Raw genomic sequence first — 17,876 nt, forward strand, 5'->3', positions numbered from 1 at the left:
CTTATTTTTTACTGTTACACGTTTCATGCCTGCTTGGTGAAGTAACTGAGTAATAGGTGCAGGACCGTTACTATTAAAAATAAATGGTACAGCTTTACTCTAAAATCTTTCCAGCTTAAATGTGTTTGAACTCATTGACGCAATTCAGTAATTTAAGATCAATTGTATGGGTATGAAAAGGTTTCTTCGCTATTTGTAGCCATTACAGCATAATTGTCGTATTTCACAGCCATCTTTATACCTCAATACAACCGGAGCTGCGAAAATAGAGAATTCCAATCGGGACGTACGGAAGCCGATGCGGCAGGTGGCCAGGTATCGATCCAGGGCTAGAAGGGTGAGTGTTCCGATGTGAGCCGAGCCGAAGAAGAAGCCAATGAAGGCATATGCCTGGCATCCCGAGTAACCGAAGATCCACCTGAAATGAAGCAAGTGCATTTGTCATATATGCACCGTAGCGAGGTGGGGGCGGGGGAGGGGGTTGTGAGTCTGGGTCGCCATTGAAATTCTGATTAAGAGGGGTGTTTACCAAGGAAAAACAATTGAGTAGGTGTTTTTCACGGTTTAGAACAAGTGCCTCCCCCCCCCCCCGTCCTCTGGGCGAAAATCCGAACTAGTGGCTTGACGTGTATACTACGGCAATCAAGCATTCACGCCCCAGGCACTAACGCAAAGCTTACGCGCATAGAGAAGTTCTTAATGAAGTCTCACCTGTGAACTTCTGTGTGTTGCGTTATCTTCATTTTTATCGTTTTCCCCTTTCATTTATTTATTCATTAATTTAGCATCATTGTTTCTGGGCTCCCTTCATTGCAGCGCAATGTAGAAAAGAAAAATTCAGTAGCTCAGTAGCTTCTTATACCTCAACCTTTTCATAGAAACTCATTGGGTATGTGAACAAACTTTTGCTGCGCATTCACGAGAAGCGAAAGAACCTGTAACGAGCTCAAAACTTTCCGTGCTGCCTAAACCTGACTTACACGTGCTCATATGCGTGCATCATCGGGTGTGCGTGCGTGCGTGCAGGTGTTTCCGATGACGTGCAGCAACCTCTCTTCAAACCCCAGCGAAAACAAAGTACATTTGAATAGCACATTTTTTTTGCTACCACGCGTATGTCTGGGTAACTAGCTTGAAGTAAACAGCACGTAGCATTTAGTGCGAGAGCTATCTGACCAAAATTTTTTTTACGTGGGCGCCAAACGCCAACGTGCTCTATAGCACGAGGGATTAGAGACGCCTGAAGATGCTATGACTGTGAGGGGTGCTTTGTCATATTCACACACTGTCTGGTCTGAATGATGCGTAGGCGTATTGAACGTCTGAATCCGCCACGCTTTCCCCATTCAGACGTAGCGTTTCGTCTTGCTTCACCATACCACTGAGGCCTCGTTTGGACCGACTCACACAGATCAGCACAGTTCGAAGCGAATGCTGTTATGAATGCACCATTTTGAGCAGCAGTACAGAATCAGCGCAGAAAATTGAGAGAAGCCTTGCACTGTTAGTTCTTCGATAGTAAAGAAGAGTTTGCATATTAAAAGATGATTTTTATTGAACTAGATCCAGAAAGCGACACTAGCCTAAGTTCAATGGTAATGGGAAGCACATCTACGTTTCTTTTATACGCATTAGGTTCTAGTCAATGCTGTTCTATAGGCGTTTGGAAGAGTTCTTCAAAAATTTGCCTCGAAAAACACATGAGTCAGACCCTGGATCTGCTTGAATCGTAGCAAGCAAGACCCTCTCCTAGCCAATGGGCGTACTATGTAAATACCTCGAGAGTGAAACAACCCACACATCTCCAATCCCTTCAGCATTTGACCAGCTATTTTCGCGCCACCCGTTTTTTCCACCCCGGTTAAATCAATATGATGACGCCGGGTAGAAACAGGTTCAGGTTCTCCCCAACAAGATAATAATATGTTGGGTCTCAGGGACTGAAACCACGTTATTATTAGGAGGCACGCCTTAGTTGAGGGAAGTGTTGCAGAGTTGCCACTCAGGCATTGGAATGATTCCGGAATCATGCCACATTTTCGCGACCGCGGAATAGAGTGGGAACGAAATTAGGACAATGCTTAGAAAAATGGAATGGGAATAGAATTAACCGCATTTTGCCTGGATTGGAATGGGAATGTAATTGCGTCTTTTACTGAAAATAAAGCACGCTTTCGTCTACGTGCAGTTTTTCGAACTTTAAACATTAGTAAATCAGTGCCGTGAATTTAACAATTAGGCAGCATTTTTGAAATGTCTTGGCTGATTACAAGTACAATACATTTATAAGCAACGCGCCTACTACAAGTTTGTCCTTATATTGACTGTGTTCCTCTGAATTTTACCTCTATTTTTGTATAACCACAGTCGAGCGGAACTACAGCGGCAACATGCGCCCCCCCCCCCCCCCCCCTCATCGTTACCCCGTGTGAGTTTTTTCACCATCGGCGGAACCCTATAGCTACAATCCCCAGCCATCAGCTGTCTTCACACCCTTCACGTCTTTGTGCTAGCTTCTGTCACCGTCGGATCACTCGGACGCATGTTCAATAAAACGCTTCAAGTGTATTAACGCTGGCGCGATCCTTTTGTTCACTGCAATATAACCTCGTACCCGCCCCCCTCTTTTGCCATACTGCCTCCCACCCCCCTTTCTAGACACATGAACGCCTTCTCCCGTAATTTCGTCGGTGGAGGTCTCTAGGTCAGCGCGGCACACATTAGTACATGATGAACTTTGTGCACTCCCCCTTTGCACCGAGAGAAAGAGAGAATGAACTTTTGAAAGTATTGGTTACGAAAGCTGCCTGAAGCAGGAAAGCACTCGTAATCACGACCACGGCGCCACCTCCCCGATTCCCGACGAAAACAGATCCGCCGTACTAAACCCACATTCCCTCTGTTCTAGGGGGGGGGGGGGGGTGTTGGCAGCTACAGAAGCAGTACAACAAAGCACTACAACACTGGCTCTTGCGTCCAGTGGTTCACGCTTGAACAGTTCATGCTTGTGAAGGGCAACACATAGTTAGGTAGACGGCAATCACCTTGACTCACTTTTTTATGGAACCAACCATTGAAGAAGCCGTCCAGCCACAATTCATGTTTCAAATGTAATGGGCAAATCGATCATTTAGCTCGTAACATTTCGTTGCAAAGTTTCGATGAATGCAATCAAAATAAAGTTTTTTTAGCACCTTGTAGTGCTTGCGACCTTTATTAAGGCATTTAAAAATCTTGAGGACGCTTGAGCACTTTTATGCTGCAAACCTAGTGGCCAAAGAACTTTTGACCGATCGCCAAATGTGTTCGGAAGATCAGGTGAACGGGAAATCAAGCACAGGAGATCAAACGTTCCTAAAGCTCGAGCGTAGAACTGCTCATCCCACACTGCCAGTTCTCCGGAGTGGGATAATTTTTTTTGTCATTATTATTTTTTTTGTAACTGCACTTGTTCCAATGTCTCGGCACATGCATACATTCGCATTGCCAAACAAAGAGGACATTAGTGAGTATTTGTATACCACGTTTGATACCTTGTACTGTAATACTATGCTTAAGTTTGTCATGTATAGGCTGGAGTACATGCTCTATCGGAGTCGAAGGCCACAACACTTTCTCTGGGTCCACCTCAGTTAGCCAAAGCCAAGGATAGGCGTGCTGTAAAAGTGTAAACAATATTCCAATTTGTAAAAAAAGAAACCGCGGCATAAGTTGGCGTACAAACAAATGCATTACCCCAACAGATACTGGAGGTCAAAACAAATTATTCTTGCACGTTGGTTCTCATTGATACCGCACACGAAAGGGGCGAATGCTCTATGCACGGCCTGATATTTTATCTCAGGAGCAGTTCAGTATCTGACAAACGTAAATAACCTTTGCGACAAGAAAAAGTCACAGCTTTGCCACAAGAGCGAAGTAATTAACGCAATGGCAACAAATTGGAAGGTCACGAGAAGATTGGAAAGCCGATCAAAACGTGCCCCGCGTTTCTCACCCAGAAATGACACAAGAAACGTACTCACAGGTACAGATGCACGCGAATGAGCGTCTCAGTTGTTACTTCGCCGTGTCTGAATAGCGTGCCCTTTTCGCGGAGAGTGCAATGATTGCAGTGGCCTTTGTACTCCTGGTAACTACAGCAGAATCGCTCCAGGTAAAGCGCGAGGCCAGCCAAGGCGTGCGATCTTCCTCTCCTCCCTACCGCGAGATGAGGACGCGCGGAGGAGCGTCGCTGCTAAGCGGGGCAAAGTACGCATGAGAGATCAGAGCGAGCGCTAACGCGCGCTCATTGCACCATCTTGCTTGCAATGCTGAAAGCAAAATTCAACCAATAGTGCCCGTCAGCAGCGGTAAGTGATAGATATAAATAGCTTGCCGTTGGAACGGTGGAGGGCGTGCTCCTCTGTGGCTCAATGGCTACCACCTCGCTCTCATGACGGAGAGGTCCCACGTTCGATTCCGCGCGCCGAAGTCTTTATCTGGGCTTCAGCGCGGCAGCGTAAGAAGGCGCGTGTCGCAGAAATTCCGCCGTTGGCGTCGGCGCCGTTGGTTGTGGGCGAAAAATCATCCATGAGCGAACAATCGAGAAAAAAGCAAAGAAGGAATAAAATTTTTGGTCTCATTGAGGACAGAACCCGGGCCATTCGCGCGGCAAGCAGGTGCCCTACCACAAAGCCACGATGTAACTTGCAGCTGGTTTGGAGGAAAAACACTACATAAATGTTATGTAGTGGAAGGAGTCTCCTTAATGCATTTTGTTCGACAGGTGTCACGATGTAAACGAGCCCATTTGGAGATTTGTAGGCACAAACTACGTCGAAAAAGACCGGGATAGTGCAGCGATCGCCACTAAAAGCACACAGGAACTTCCAAACAGCTCAACAAATAGACAACTACTTCCATCTAGTGAAAAACATATTATGTCTTTCCAGAGGCGTTGATCTAGCAAGCAGCAAACGCTAGATAATGTGCTGCCATCTGTGAGGCATTTGAGACCCTTTATGGCCTCTGAAATGGCGAGCGGGTGGCGTGTATCTTGGAGGCCATGTGACTCTTGCTTTAGATCAAAAACCTGCATGTACCATTTGCGCGCGCGCGCGCGCGCGTGTGTGTGTGTGTAACAAAACACATTAATAATTATGCAGTTAGCGGTTGAAGGGCAAGGCGAAGCTTCAGAGTCCCCCATTTTTTTTCTTTCTTGCCCTTTAATATATATATATATATATATATATATATATATATATATATATATATATATATATATATATATATACATACGGTGAGTGACGGTGACGCCGACGCCAGCGGCAAAATCCAGCCGAGAGTGGCCGTATATGTATATTTGCTTTCGCAATAAAAAACTTCACACCATCCACCCTTGCTAGGCGCGCTTCACAAGCGTGAATGCTGACGAGAAGTGCGGCCCTGTGTTCCGTATTGGGTGCCAAGGCACAAAGCGTCCGAATGGAGGTGCACTGTTCATTCGAACACCAGCCGAGCTAGAGCGTTTTGTTCCCCATTAGCAACATTTTAGTTTTCTTAATTATCACCACCGCATTAGACGCGGGACAAAACTGCCTAGTCTTCTAGAACACTACTTTTTTTAACATGAAACTACGTATGTCATCAGCTTAGCATTGATGAATTTAAGCTTGAACAATTAAACTATCATGATTCGTTCAAACATGCTGACCATGCAACTACTAAATGAGCGGCCTAGCAGAGAACTGCTCCGGGAATCAGTAGGGTGGCTTTACTGCACGAGATATGCTACCAAAGTAGTAGCCCTCGACCTTGGTAACGCGTTTTTATTGTTTTTGCAGTTATTAATGCATCTCATGACCCCATAATCATGGCGTCATTGATTCTCAACCTAATAAAAGATCAAGATGCATTTACTACAATGATGAATTCACGGAATGGAATTGAATGGTCTCGCCAATCCTAGAGTGAGAGTTAGCCATTTTTTTTTTCATTCTGAGGAATTATAAGGAATGGAATTGCGTCTAATCCCCATTTTCCGGAATGTGATTGGGATAGAATGAAGGCCTTATTTCGCAGCACTGTTGGAGGGATCCGCATTTACTGTGGTCACCTGTGGTTTTTCAATGTCTACTGTCGTCGAGCTCTAAGCAGGCTTTTCGAGAATCCTAGTGGAATAAACAGAAAAAGGCAGATGAACCGTCTATATGTGTCCACGAGGATGAAAATCTATAGTTTACGCTAAGTAATGAAAAATTATGTGTAACAGCGCAGCATAATGCGGTGTTATGATATTTTTAATACCTCTATAGCGATAAAAGTCTAAATAAAATGGGCGATGAAGTGGCGCAATCAAATAGAAGATATTAGCTGCCGCGTACTCGTGTAACTATGGATCGAGCAAAATAAACAATTATTCTGAGCAAGCACAATGCACGTCTTAGATGAGCGGCCTCATTTCTTCAGAAGCCCGTGGGAAACGATATCTCTTGTACATGTTGGATTAAGCTGCGTGAATTCTTTGCGTCTGGGTCTGGTAGCTTGACCTGCCCCTACACTTCGGCTACTGTTTGAGTGCCCTGCGGCACCATGTGTTTGTGCGCATTCCTTTAGCACATGTCACAGGATGTGTGGAACATCACAGTACATACTTATGTATGAGCACTCAGTCACCGAAATTCGGTGTATTTTGATGGTGTAAACGTAGGGGTGAATTTGTAAGTTTCCTGCCTGACGTCTAAAACTCACTCCAATTTCAAAACAGTCCCATCTGCCACATAGCGCCATCTATTATAAGATATGCGCGTCAGTTTTATTTCGTTGTGTGAGTTTACATCAACTGAATGATGCAGTAAACAAGAAGAGTGAAAGGATTCTTATTGGTGGCATTCGTATGCTTCATGACGATGCTCCAGTTCACAGGCGAGTGTTGCGAATGCTGCAGCAAAGATATGTTGCTTCGATGAGATTAGTCACCCATCTTATATTCCTGGCCAGGCACTCAGTCACTATCTCTTTTCAAAGAAGAACTAAGTTCAACGCAAAAATATATGAATAAGAAAAATGCAACTGGTTATGTAGTAAAGAATGCATTGATTGATGGATATGTGGGGTTTAACGTCCCAAAACTATCACATGATTATGAGAGACGTCGTAGTGGAGGGCTCCGGAAATTTCGACCACCTGGGGTTCTTTAACGTGCGCCCAAATCTGAGCACACGGGCCTGCATTATTTCCGCCTCCATCGGGAATTAGCCACCGCAGCCGGGATTTGAGCCCGCGACCTGCGGGTCAGCAGCCGAGTACCTTAGCCACTAGACCACCGCGGCGGGGCAAGTAAAGAATGCAGTCCGCAGACATACTCATGAAAAAATTAAGACGACATTTTGAAGGCAAGAAAATGCTCTTTCGGTTGTGTGAACACCCCTTTGAAGTGAAGAGAGATTCAATAAGGAAGTGAAACAGTTGTTCCTATTTCACTGCCAATAAAAGGTCGCCATACGTTTTACCATATAGTTTTTCAAATTTTCCTGAACTACTGGTTTCCAAATTTTTTGTTGGTTAGTGCGTCCTCACTTATTAAGCTGGGATGTGGTCGCAGATAATTTCTTCTTTCCAGCATTTAGTGTTGCAAAGTGTCGCTATATATATTTTGGGAAAATGTGACAACAAAGAACAAAAAAAAAAAGAGGGTGGGTCTGCCCAATAAGTGTCTTCACTTATGCACTTGGGAATCATAACGGCAATGCAGCTAAAGTTATTCTATTTATTTTCCAATCAGTTGATCAGTTATAAAGGAAAATAAAGAAAGACAAATAAACGACCCTCACCCGTGAAGAAACGCTTGTCACTGAAAAGATATTTTAAAATGCGATAATGAAACCAGCGCCGCAAGTTGATCGGGCAGAATATACATTCCACTATGGCTGATTGATATGTGGGGTTTAACGTCCCAAAACCACCATATGATTATGAGAGACGCCGTAGTGGAGGGCTCCGGAAATTTTGACCACCTGGGGTTATTTAACGTGTACCCAAACCTGAGCACACGGGCCTACAACATTTCCGCCTCCATCGCAAATGCAGCCGCCGCAGCCGGGATTCGAACCCGCACCCTGCGGGTCAGCAGCCGAGTACCTTAGCCACTTGACCACCGCGGCGGGGCTACATTCCACTATGGTTTCCGGACAACAAACAATATTTGAAGCAGTTACCACGTGTAATAAATTTGTTTATAGTAGCAAATGGCGCTTCCTGATAATTTCTGGTAAAACACAGTCAAATTCATATTCCTGAACATTGCCTCGAGTACATTCTATTATATTTGTGTGCTGCGTACTTGCTTGATTAGGACACCTTATTTCATTAACGTTTGAAGCAATGAAACTGCGTCGAAAATTCTTAGAAAAACTTGTATAGTGGTTCGCAAAACGTCCATCAGGAATGTTTCTAAATTGAACAATAAGATATTAGTGTTTTTTCTGCTTCCTACGGATGCCTGCAGAATACAAGAAAATACGACGCGACATGGCCACTCGCGTGCCAGTGCGCACAATGATTCCAGTGCTCCCTAATGTTCAGCAGCAAATGACCCAGTCGCACTGTCTCCACTGCAGGGCCGTGGTGATGGTGGTGGGTGTGCAACGAACACGTTCAGCTAGAGGCAATAGAAGCGACGACCGCTTGTGTGGCATGTATATGCTAAGTGTGCCAAATTATAAAACGCAGTGCATTTCACTGCTAGTAAATTCGACCCTAAAGCTATTCAAAATAGCTTCCACGTTGCCTCAAACCAAAAAACTTCAACCATCTCCCGCTAGAGGGAACCATGTGTAGATGCGACGCATCGGGCACAAAATCTTACACTCGCGGTGACGTTGATGGCGCTGATGAAGCGAAAGCCAAGTAAAGGCGCCCTTGACTCAATTGCGAACGCGCGATCCCATGTCTACATATGCGGGGTGGCCAGTGAACGGTTGTGCAGCGCGAGCAGTCGATTTTTTACTAGCAGACTCTGCCTAGGTCGGCCTTGCGGGGCTAGAGAGGGGAGAGAAGCGACAGTTTTGCGACTGTCTTCCTGGGCCGGCACAAGACGCAAGCATGCGGCAAGAGGCGCGATTGTGCGCAGCGGTGGTATGCAGAGGAACAGCGTTACACAGAATATTCAAAGAGCTACTTCGAAAGTTAAAGGAATATTTGCGCCAGCATTGTTCTAATTCTCTAAAGTACTGTTAAAGTAGGTTGAACCATGAGAGAAATTCACATTTTTTTTGTAAAACGGCATATATGTACTATCTAACTGTTCGATCCAAAATTTTCACGAGATGACTATTGCTTCCCTCACAACCTCGGACATTTCAACTTACCATTCGGCTGTCTACATAATTCCTGTATATGAAATATTTGTTTCTTTAGCAACCATTTAAAATTGCTTATACAACACTAAAAATAAAAGGCACAAGCAGAACAAAAAGAAGAAACACAGCAAAGTTTTTGCCCGCTTCAACAAAAAAGTTGATTTATACTTAAGAAAATATTTTGTCACTGCGATTCAACTCAGTATACCAAGAGGAAGCTTCATGACGACAACATGGTTTTCTTTTCAGATGGCAAGCTTTCAGGTAGCTGCTGATTTGCTTCCTTGAAGTACGTGTATCCGGTAGATTCAATTTTAGTGTTGGATGCAAATGACAAGGAGGCACGGTGCAGTGTGGCACAGCAGACTGATTTTAACTACATGGGGATCTTTTATATGCACCTATATGTATCTTTATTTTGGTCTCATCAGAATGCTGGCGAGATACAAAGACACGTATTCGAGGCAATACTTCAGCAATTAAACTACCATTACAGATAATGTACAGTAGATGCTGCGAATATGATCCGTGTTCAAAAACCAATTTCAATAAATGTATGTATACTTGGCTACTGCACCAGATATCTGAAGTTGTGACTGGTGGACATAGAGTTTCAAGCTATAAGTTGGACTCGCTTGCGTGCAGAGCTCTGAAAACTATGAAAATGGCCGCGATTAAAACACTGAACGCTAAAATTACATCTTGAATTTTCGAACAAGACACGAGACAACAATTAGGTTCCCTCCACCAGGTATCATGAAAACAATCTTCTACCTAAAAAGGCAATTGAGAACAAAAAGTGCCGACATCTCACTTTGACATTTCAGAGAAATGTTTACCAAACAGCACGTATACGCGCTAGTTTTTATAAAAATTCAAGGCAACCAAAACCTGATTATACGTCAGGCTTAGTTTTCATTTGAACCCGCTTCAAAGATACATTTTTCCCCAACGAAGATGCACAGCGTGGGAATACTGAAAACATTCACATTTACGATTACTCCTCTTGCGCTGATTCCATATAAAAAAATCAAAGACGATATCTTTAGCGGTGCCAGAGTGCTACTGTTTGTAAAATGCGAGCTTTCAGCAATTCATCTCATCTCAGGAAACTTCCTTTAGATTGGATCATCTTGAGGCCTGAGGCCTGAAGAACCACGGATGACAGCTTACCCCGAAGATGTAGGATTGATGTGAGGGTATATTTTGAAAGACTTCCTTTTTCAGCCTCAGTGAAGGAGCGCCTTTTTTTTTTTGGTTAGGAAGAAATTTAACATGCCTTGTTTTAAGGCGCTCGTCGCAAATATGATGTTTCCGGCAATTGAAGTAAACAGCGTTTATGAGATGCACGTAGTTTATAAGCCTCGTTGGTAACACACACGTGCAGAGTGTCTCCATATTTAGATTTCAGAGCAAGTGTTTATGGGGAAAGTGCGGAAAGTGACATATTTGCTGATCCTAAAGGCGTGAATGCCACCCGCTTTGCATCGATGAAGTCTTCATTGTGGGCTGCTTGTCCAATTTGTCCTGAACTTAGGGGTACAAGAAGGGAAATCTGGGCTAGTTGGTAATAATTCATATTTCTATAACTCACAGCGCAAGAAGGACGAAGACGCAGACGAAGGATAAGACAACACGAGCGCTGACTCTCAACTAAACTTTATTAAGTTCACTTTGACTATATTTCCAGTCCTTTCTCCAGCAGGTCATCGGTGAATCCTAGATGCTGTTTACGAAATTGGGCCTGAATTCCCAAGCCCCGTGGCTTAAGCATAAACCCACACACGCAATCTTGTAGGCAAGGGCGATGAGAACTACGATGAATACCGCACTGGCAGCTATTATTATCGAAAGCCTACAGTGTAAGGTTGTGAGACTCTAAGGTCAATCTTCACAGAATCGTAAGAAAAGTTCTATTACATAATTATGTGAATCCTCTGTGGAAGAAAAAAAAGTTCACTTTCATTGCCAGTTTTACATTGCAATTTCTTCACGACAATAATCGCTAAATATATGAAGGCTTTGCCCCAGAAGATTTGAGATGGTACATTCGACTGGTTGTTTTCGCGCGCACTAGAGCACTAAAAATGTACATAGCAAGGTAACTATGCCATGTAACCAAAATAATTAGACCAATACATGATCAGGGAGGGGCAACATAACCTGGATACCTGTTTATTCTTGTTCAGAACCTTAAAACTCCTAAATTTGCCACATTTAAATACAGCGTCCAATAGCGACCAGTTTAATGTACCGGCAGATATCTCTACCAAGCTCATAACCAGGAATTCTTTTTTTTTTTTGGTGGCGGGGGTGGCCCATTTGCTGAAGGCCTTGAAAAACATAATTTTTTTTAGAGTTATTTTCAAACATGTACAACCCTTGCAATCGCACGTAAAAATGCCCCCCCCCCCCCCCCCTTCATCAACGGGCCTTGTCTCTGCTTTGTGCTGCTCTTGGGAAAAGCGACATTGTCATCCAAAACAAATTGCTTACCATTCACACGCACTTTATCAAAAAACAATTTGAATATAGAAATTCAGCACCAAACACGTGCGATATATGCAATGCTGAAGTGAATGTATCGAAGCGCTCAAGTTAATCCTGGTTCTGATACATTTCAGCTGCGGATAGCTGAAAAACTTGACTGCTCTTATAGGTTACGTTGCAACGTATGTAAGGAAACGTAACAGCCAAATGAAAGATGCATCGTTCCATCTTGTGTCCTCAGCAAAGGTTCCTCCATAGAATGATTTCACAACATGATCAGACCTATCAATTATATTTACGTGCAACGCCTATGGGGACGGTATGGGTAAACAGGGGAAAGACTTGCCATTTCCTTTCTTCTTCAGCTATAAATGTCAATGCATGGTGCTAAGTGGTAGCTTGTTTTGAAACGCGTATTCAGTTTGTACATCGACAATATTGTGGAAACATGCAGCTGACTCGAATATACGAAGTGTAAAGAAAATTATGTGACTTTGTTCGTCTGCAATTCCTTTGAATTAGCATTGAGCAGTTGACTACCAATTTATGTGCAGAGAAAACAGACCCAGAACTAGGAGCTGAAGACCTGCTCCTTAGAATGTATTGTGCAGAGGATGTAGGAGCCGCGTCTGAACGAGATGAGCACAATACACGCAGGCCTGAAAGCCCCGAGTACGATGTTGTAATGCTTGATGAAGGCTGCATTGAGAACCCTGGCACTGCAGGCTGTGAATACACTGGTGATGCCACCACTGAAGGTAATTTTTTTATTTTATTTAAAGATCTCGTCCATCTTACTATGCCACCATGTGCATCGGTAGAACTTTTTAATACTGTCATGGTAAACAAGACATATTTAGGTTGTAACTTTCAACCATAAGTCAACAAACTCACTCATGAGTCGACTTACTCGGACTCGGATCAACACGTAGGGCACAATCATATTCTTGCTTTTTTTATGAGCAACACTTTGAGTAATATGCTTGTAGGAATGAACAATTGTGAATGAATAATTTACATGCAAAGTAATTGACAACCGGCCAGAACTTATCACAGGGTATACTGATGGAAATCGAAAGGCTGTGAATTATGGTTACAAAATTAAGCATTCCTTCAATATAGGACTTTCATTGTGAACTGGCGCTTCAAAAAATGGTTCTTCGTGTGGCCTGATGAACCATTCGTAACCAAAACTGTGCCGCACTGGTGTAGCGGTGTCAGTGCTTAGCTGCTGACTGGAGTGCTATGGGTTTGATACCAGCCGTGGCCATCGCATTGTGATGGAGGTGAAATGCCCTTGGCATATGTACTGTGCAGTGTGAATGCATCTTTAAAAACAACAAATGGTCGAAATTTTCGGAGCCTTGCACTTCGGCATACCTCCAAACCATAACGTGTTTGGCTAATAAAACCCTGCACATTATGAAATTAGTGCTTGGTAAGCCAAATGAGCCGTTCCCGTTGCTGTATTCTGAGATCCTCTCTGTAGGCGGCACCCTTTTCTTGTGTGATATATCATGTGACATGTTCGACAATAAAATCAACTGCTTGTCCGTAACGTCATTTGTGCATTGTTGTTGTGATCTTGAGCGTTTCAGAACACACAAGTGAACACACTGCATAAGCACAGAGCGACCTAAGTGTAGTGTTTTGAAGTGTAGCAGCCTCCACACGGTGGCTAAGCTTGGATGTGCCCGCTTGAACTATCGGTAGTGTTGAAAGTGGTTCAAGTTTTCTGGTATAACTTCTCAAAGGGCAGCGCAACTAAAATTGCAGGCTTGTGTGAAATGTGTTTATGCAGAAAGTTTATGTAAGCATACTCAAGAGAGCCAAGCTGTGTTGCATTGCCAGATCAGCAGTGTCTCAGGATGAGTGAATTCAGCGTGGTTAAATAGAGGGCAGAGGTAAAGGAGGGACACCAGCACTGTGTCCCTTCTTTATCTCTTAACTTCATCATACTACGCTAAATCCGCTCATCACGTTACGGGGGGGGGGGGGATGTGGCAATTAAAACTAGTTTTGTTGTTTCAACAATTTTTTAGCTGTTTCTTGCATGCATTTCTCATAGTTTGTGATACCTTTTAAAGACAGCACATTAGTGAAACGTATTTTCCTAAACTTCAGCTACTTATATCGCTTAATATTTTACCATGGCGTCAAACATGAACATGATCTCAGGATATCAAGAAAATATATATTTGAAACATTTAACATGCAATTTCACCAAATTCACACTTGCCGTTGCCACATTCTTCCTTAACAGCATCCAACTTGCACAAATGTCACTTCTTCTGCAACATCGTCTTATCATTTCACCGGCACGTGATCAGCCATGCATGAAGTGCCTGTTTCATGCTGCTGGCATGGTGAGCCCACCTTTGACAATGCTCCTTACGTTATTGTTCATCAGCTTACAGCTGCCACACCGGGAAGGCCTGCACAAGAGCCTACATAGGCACCAGCAGCTCGATCACCACTTGCAGGTGAGCTAACAATATATATGAAAGTTCATGCCTGGGGCTTTCAGACACCACTAAAAAAGTTTTATGTGGATGCAAACAAGCCTGGCTTCACGTTGCATATATAAAGAAATAATGCCACAGCTGTTACATAGAAAAACAAAATAATTGTTACAAAAGTGGCGATGGGTACAATTCTGCTAACTATGAATTGCAATGAGGCGAGCTAAGTGAACTGATGCTGAATACAACTTAAGCCTGCTTGAGCAGAACTTGGTGAGATTTGATCTGAGCAGCCACATTACGTGAGTTTTGATAAGTTTGAATCAAGAGTGCACTCACTTAAGCTGATTCGACGTGATTTTTTAATTCCAAGTGATTAATGCTAAGTACCTCTTTGTCAAGTGTGCGAGCTTCAAACTGAAAAGGTACACAGAAACCCTGGGTATACGGCTTGAACCATTATATATTAAAAAAAAAGGAGAGTAGGTTACTATTGGAAATGGCAGCAAATATTTAGTTGAAGGTGCGACTGAATCCTTATAGTTAATAACTTTTTAAGAATTAAAATCTAACAAGCATCTTTTTACCTATAAATTGAGTTCAAAAGTTGTGTCTGATCAGAAGAGTGTGGCAGTGTCATCGCCTTCAGTGCACGACTAAAGTGAGCGTGTTGCATTTGTTCCTTTGTGAAGCACAAGTTGCGATGTGCTGCTTTTGAGGTGGTAGGGCACCCAAGAAAAAAAAGTAACTGAAGTTTCCAGGGTTAAAGTGATTGCTTCTTCAGGACAAGCATGTCTCATTTAACTTGCCTAGTCATTTATGGTGCAAAATATTTGCACTATATATTCACTCTTGCACTCTTTGCAAAGCCATTTAGAGGCGATCTTCACGCAGTATCCAATAGCAGAGCTTAGCACATTTTTGTGATGTCCCCAAGCTTCTTGATGGTCGACAAAACACCCGCGCCTACTGAGCAAAAAGGCAACCTACTCGTCGAGTATCAAAGTAGCGAACTTACGCTTCTTTGTTGTCTGCTGCGCTCATAATTTAGCTGTGCTTTGTGAATTTCGTCAGGTGGCGTAAAAACACCACTATAGCTGCATCACGAAAAAAAGTGACTTTTGAAAGTGCTTTCAAGGGGAGGTAACATTTATTGGTCAATATAGTTGCACCTTGTCTTTTTAGTGAGCTCGAGGAATGTGATTGTGAGTGCCGCAAACAGAGGGAGGAGATCTTCAGATGTATGTTGACCAAAAGCAAAATCATATGAAAATATACTTATCTGAATGGGAATCTTTTCAATCATTTGAAGGTAATCCTTGTGGATAGAGCTTGTGTAGCTAACATTCAGTACATTAGTTGACAACACTGAGTAATATTCAGTTCAGAAAAAAATATAGGACAGTGGCACTTCTGAATAACATTGTCATAATAAAGTAGAAATGACTACTATTTTCTTTTTCCTTAGATGTGCCAAACACCATGAGCCAGCAGAGTCTTGCGGAACAAGTTTTAGGGATGTCTGCAAGTACCTCTGCCTCTCCAGCTGTCACCTTTGCCACTCCAGTGTCGCCCGCAAGCACCAGGAAGACACCAATAAGAAGTGGGTTTCAAAGCATACAGAGCAAATAGAAAGACGTGCACAGTTAAATCCCTTTATAAGAGGCATAATTTGGGCAGAAATTTTTGTTTTTTATATGAGACGTCTTTTATAAGCAAAGTACTTCGTATGTATTTCTTATCAACCCGTAATTTACTGTGGGCACATACGTGAACGATGGCAGTGGCAGCCATGACGGCAAAAACCAGCCGAGATTGTCCTTATAATTGCTATCGCAATAAAAACACACAAAACGAGTGCGTAAGTATACGCAAGACAAGAGCGAACAACTGTCGCAATTCTCGCTGCATCCGTGTGTCAGCAGCGTGCTCCTTACGTAAACGCGGCTGCGTGCAAAGTGACGTTCGTCCTCTCCCGAATCACACGAGTTCGATAAGCGCGCGCACAGGAGAGACCACGCTCCACTTCGTAAAGTCGACGACCTTTAGAGCACGCCTAACGCGAGCCCGTCATGCCATTTCGCCACTGGTAACAAAAACCCACTAAAGTTTCGAAGCTCTAAGGGCTGCCAAATGGTTATGGTGTATATGAATGACTTGCCGTTGGCGCTCCAGACAACGAACGCACCGTGGTGTAGTTATTTGCGTCCCGCGCTCGGAATCTAGAATTTGCTGGTTGGATTCCACGCGACGAATACTTTCTATCATGTTTTTTTTTGTAATCTGATAGTATACCATATTCAACGTCACTTGCATGACGAAAGTACGCCAGTGGAGCCGTGGTGGATCCTGGCATGAAACACATTAATGTTAATTAAAGCAAATCATTCAAGCTGGAAGCGCTGCTGTCCCAGAACTGGAATTAGTAGTTTAGAGTAGCAAAAGTACCTGAAGCGCACGACATTTATGTCATATTGGTGTACAACTGCAGTAGACTTTGATTTAAAAAAAAAACAAAAAACATGCAAATATGGCCATTCTCGATTAAGATGAGAAGAAACGAAATTAAAATACAACTAGAAATTGATCTTTCAAAATTACTGAAGGTAGAGAGATGTCTGCAAATTATCGGTGGTATTACATCTTACTGACACGGGACCCTCGCTAAACTTTGCCTTTGTAAACTGGCTCTGATTGCGTCAAGGATGCTACGCTGCATGTAACCGCGGAGTGGTCTAATATTGATGTTAGCGTCAACACAATATTCCAGCAGTTTGAGCAACAGTTTGGAAGAAATACGCAATGACAGGGCTTCTGCAGAACGAATGCGACTGCATGCGTGAATGGTGTCCGTACCAAGACATGGGCTGGCAGCTTCATTCATTCATTCATTCATTCATTCATTCATTCATTCATTCATTCATTCATTCATTCATTCATTCATTCATTCATTCATTCATTCGTTCATTCATTCAAGCTCAGGGCCTTTTGTGCATGCCTTAAGGAGAAGTGGTATAAAGTGGTATAAGTTTTATTACGCGCATGAAATGCTGAACTGAGGCCGAATTACACCGCATAGCACATGGCGCGTTTTCTTTGCTGAAACGAGGACACATCATGAGTGATAAGGCATTCTCTGTGCACTTACCTGCCAGAGAAGCTGGCCGAGGCCGAAAATGGGCAACCAATGAGTATGCCAAAGTCAGAGGCCGCCAGGCTGATGAGGAGCAGGCTCGTGGGGTCCATCACCGAGGACACACACGCGTACATGGCCAGGATTATGCCGTTTCCCACGCTGCCGACCAACCCTACAAAGGAAACCACGAAAAAGACCCATCGACATGCATATTTATTAGGACAGATAAATATGAATAAGGTTTGATGCATACATTGACATCTTTTGTTTTCCATGCATCAAACAGAACAAGGTGGAAGCTCTGCTCGAGGTTGTAAATTTCATTGAGACGCAAGGGGGTAACCAGTTTTTATCGTACCCGGTTTTATGTCTTGGTCACAACCTAAAGATAAATGTAACGTGTGCACTGATCTGGGCGCGCGTTAAAGAACCCCAGGTGGTCGAAAT

At 43.3% G+C, this 17,876-nt stretch overlaps 1 protein-coding gene across 1 annotated transcript in view; it reads right to left on the reverse strand.

Annotated features, from left to right (window-relative positions):
* LOC119161930 (visual pigment-like receptor peropsin) overlaps positions 1 to 17,595 on the reverse strand; it is a 321,513-nt gene extending 303,918 nt beyond the window's left edge. Inside the window, exons 1-2 of the mRNA XM_075880059.1 lie at positions 17,442 to 17,595; positions 291 to 418 (exon numbers count right to left, since the gene is read on the reverse strand). Of these exons, the coding sequence (XP_075736174.1) occupies positions 291 to 418; positions 17,442 to 17,563 (250 nt within the window). The 5' untranslated portion in view covers positions 17,564 to 17,595. The remainder of the gene's footprint in view (positions 1 to 290; positions 419 to 17,441) is intronic.
* Between the last annotated feature and the right edge of the window lie 281 nt (positions 17,596 to 17,876).

This window comes from Rhipicephalus microplus, chromosome X (genome assembly GCF_043290135.1).
Source record: "Rhipicephalus microplus isolate Deutch F79 chromosome X, USDA_Rmic, whole genome shotgun sequence".
Classification (NCBI taxonomy): Eukaryota; Metazoa; Arthropoda; class Arachnida; order Ixodida; family Ixodidae; genus Rhipicephalus; species Rhipicephalus microplus.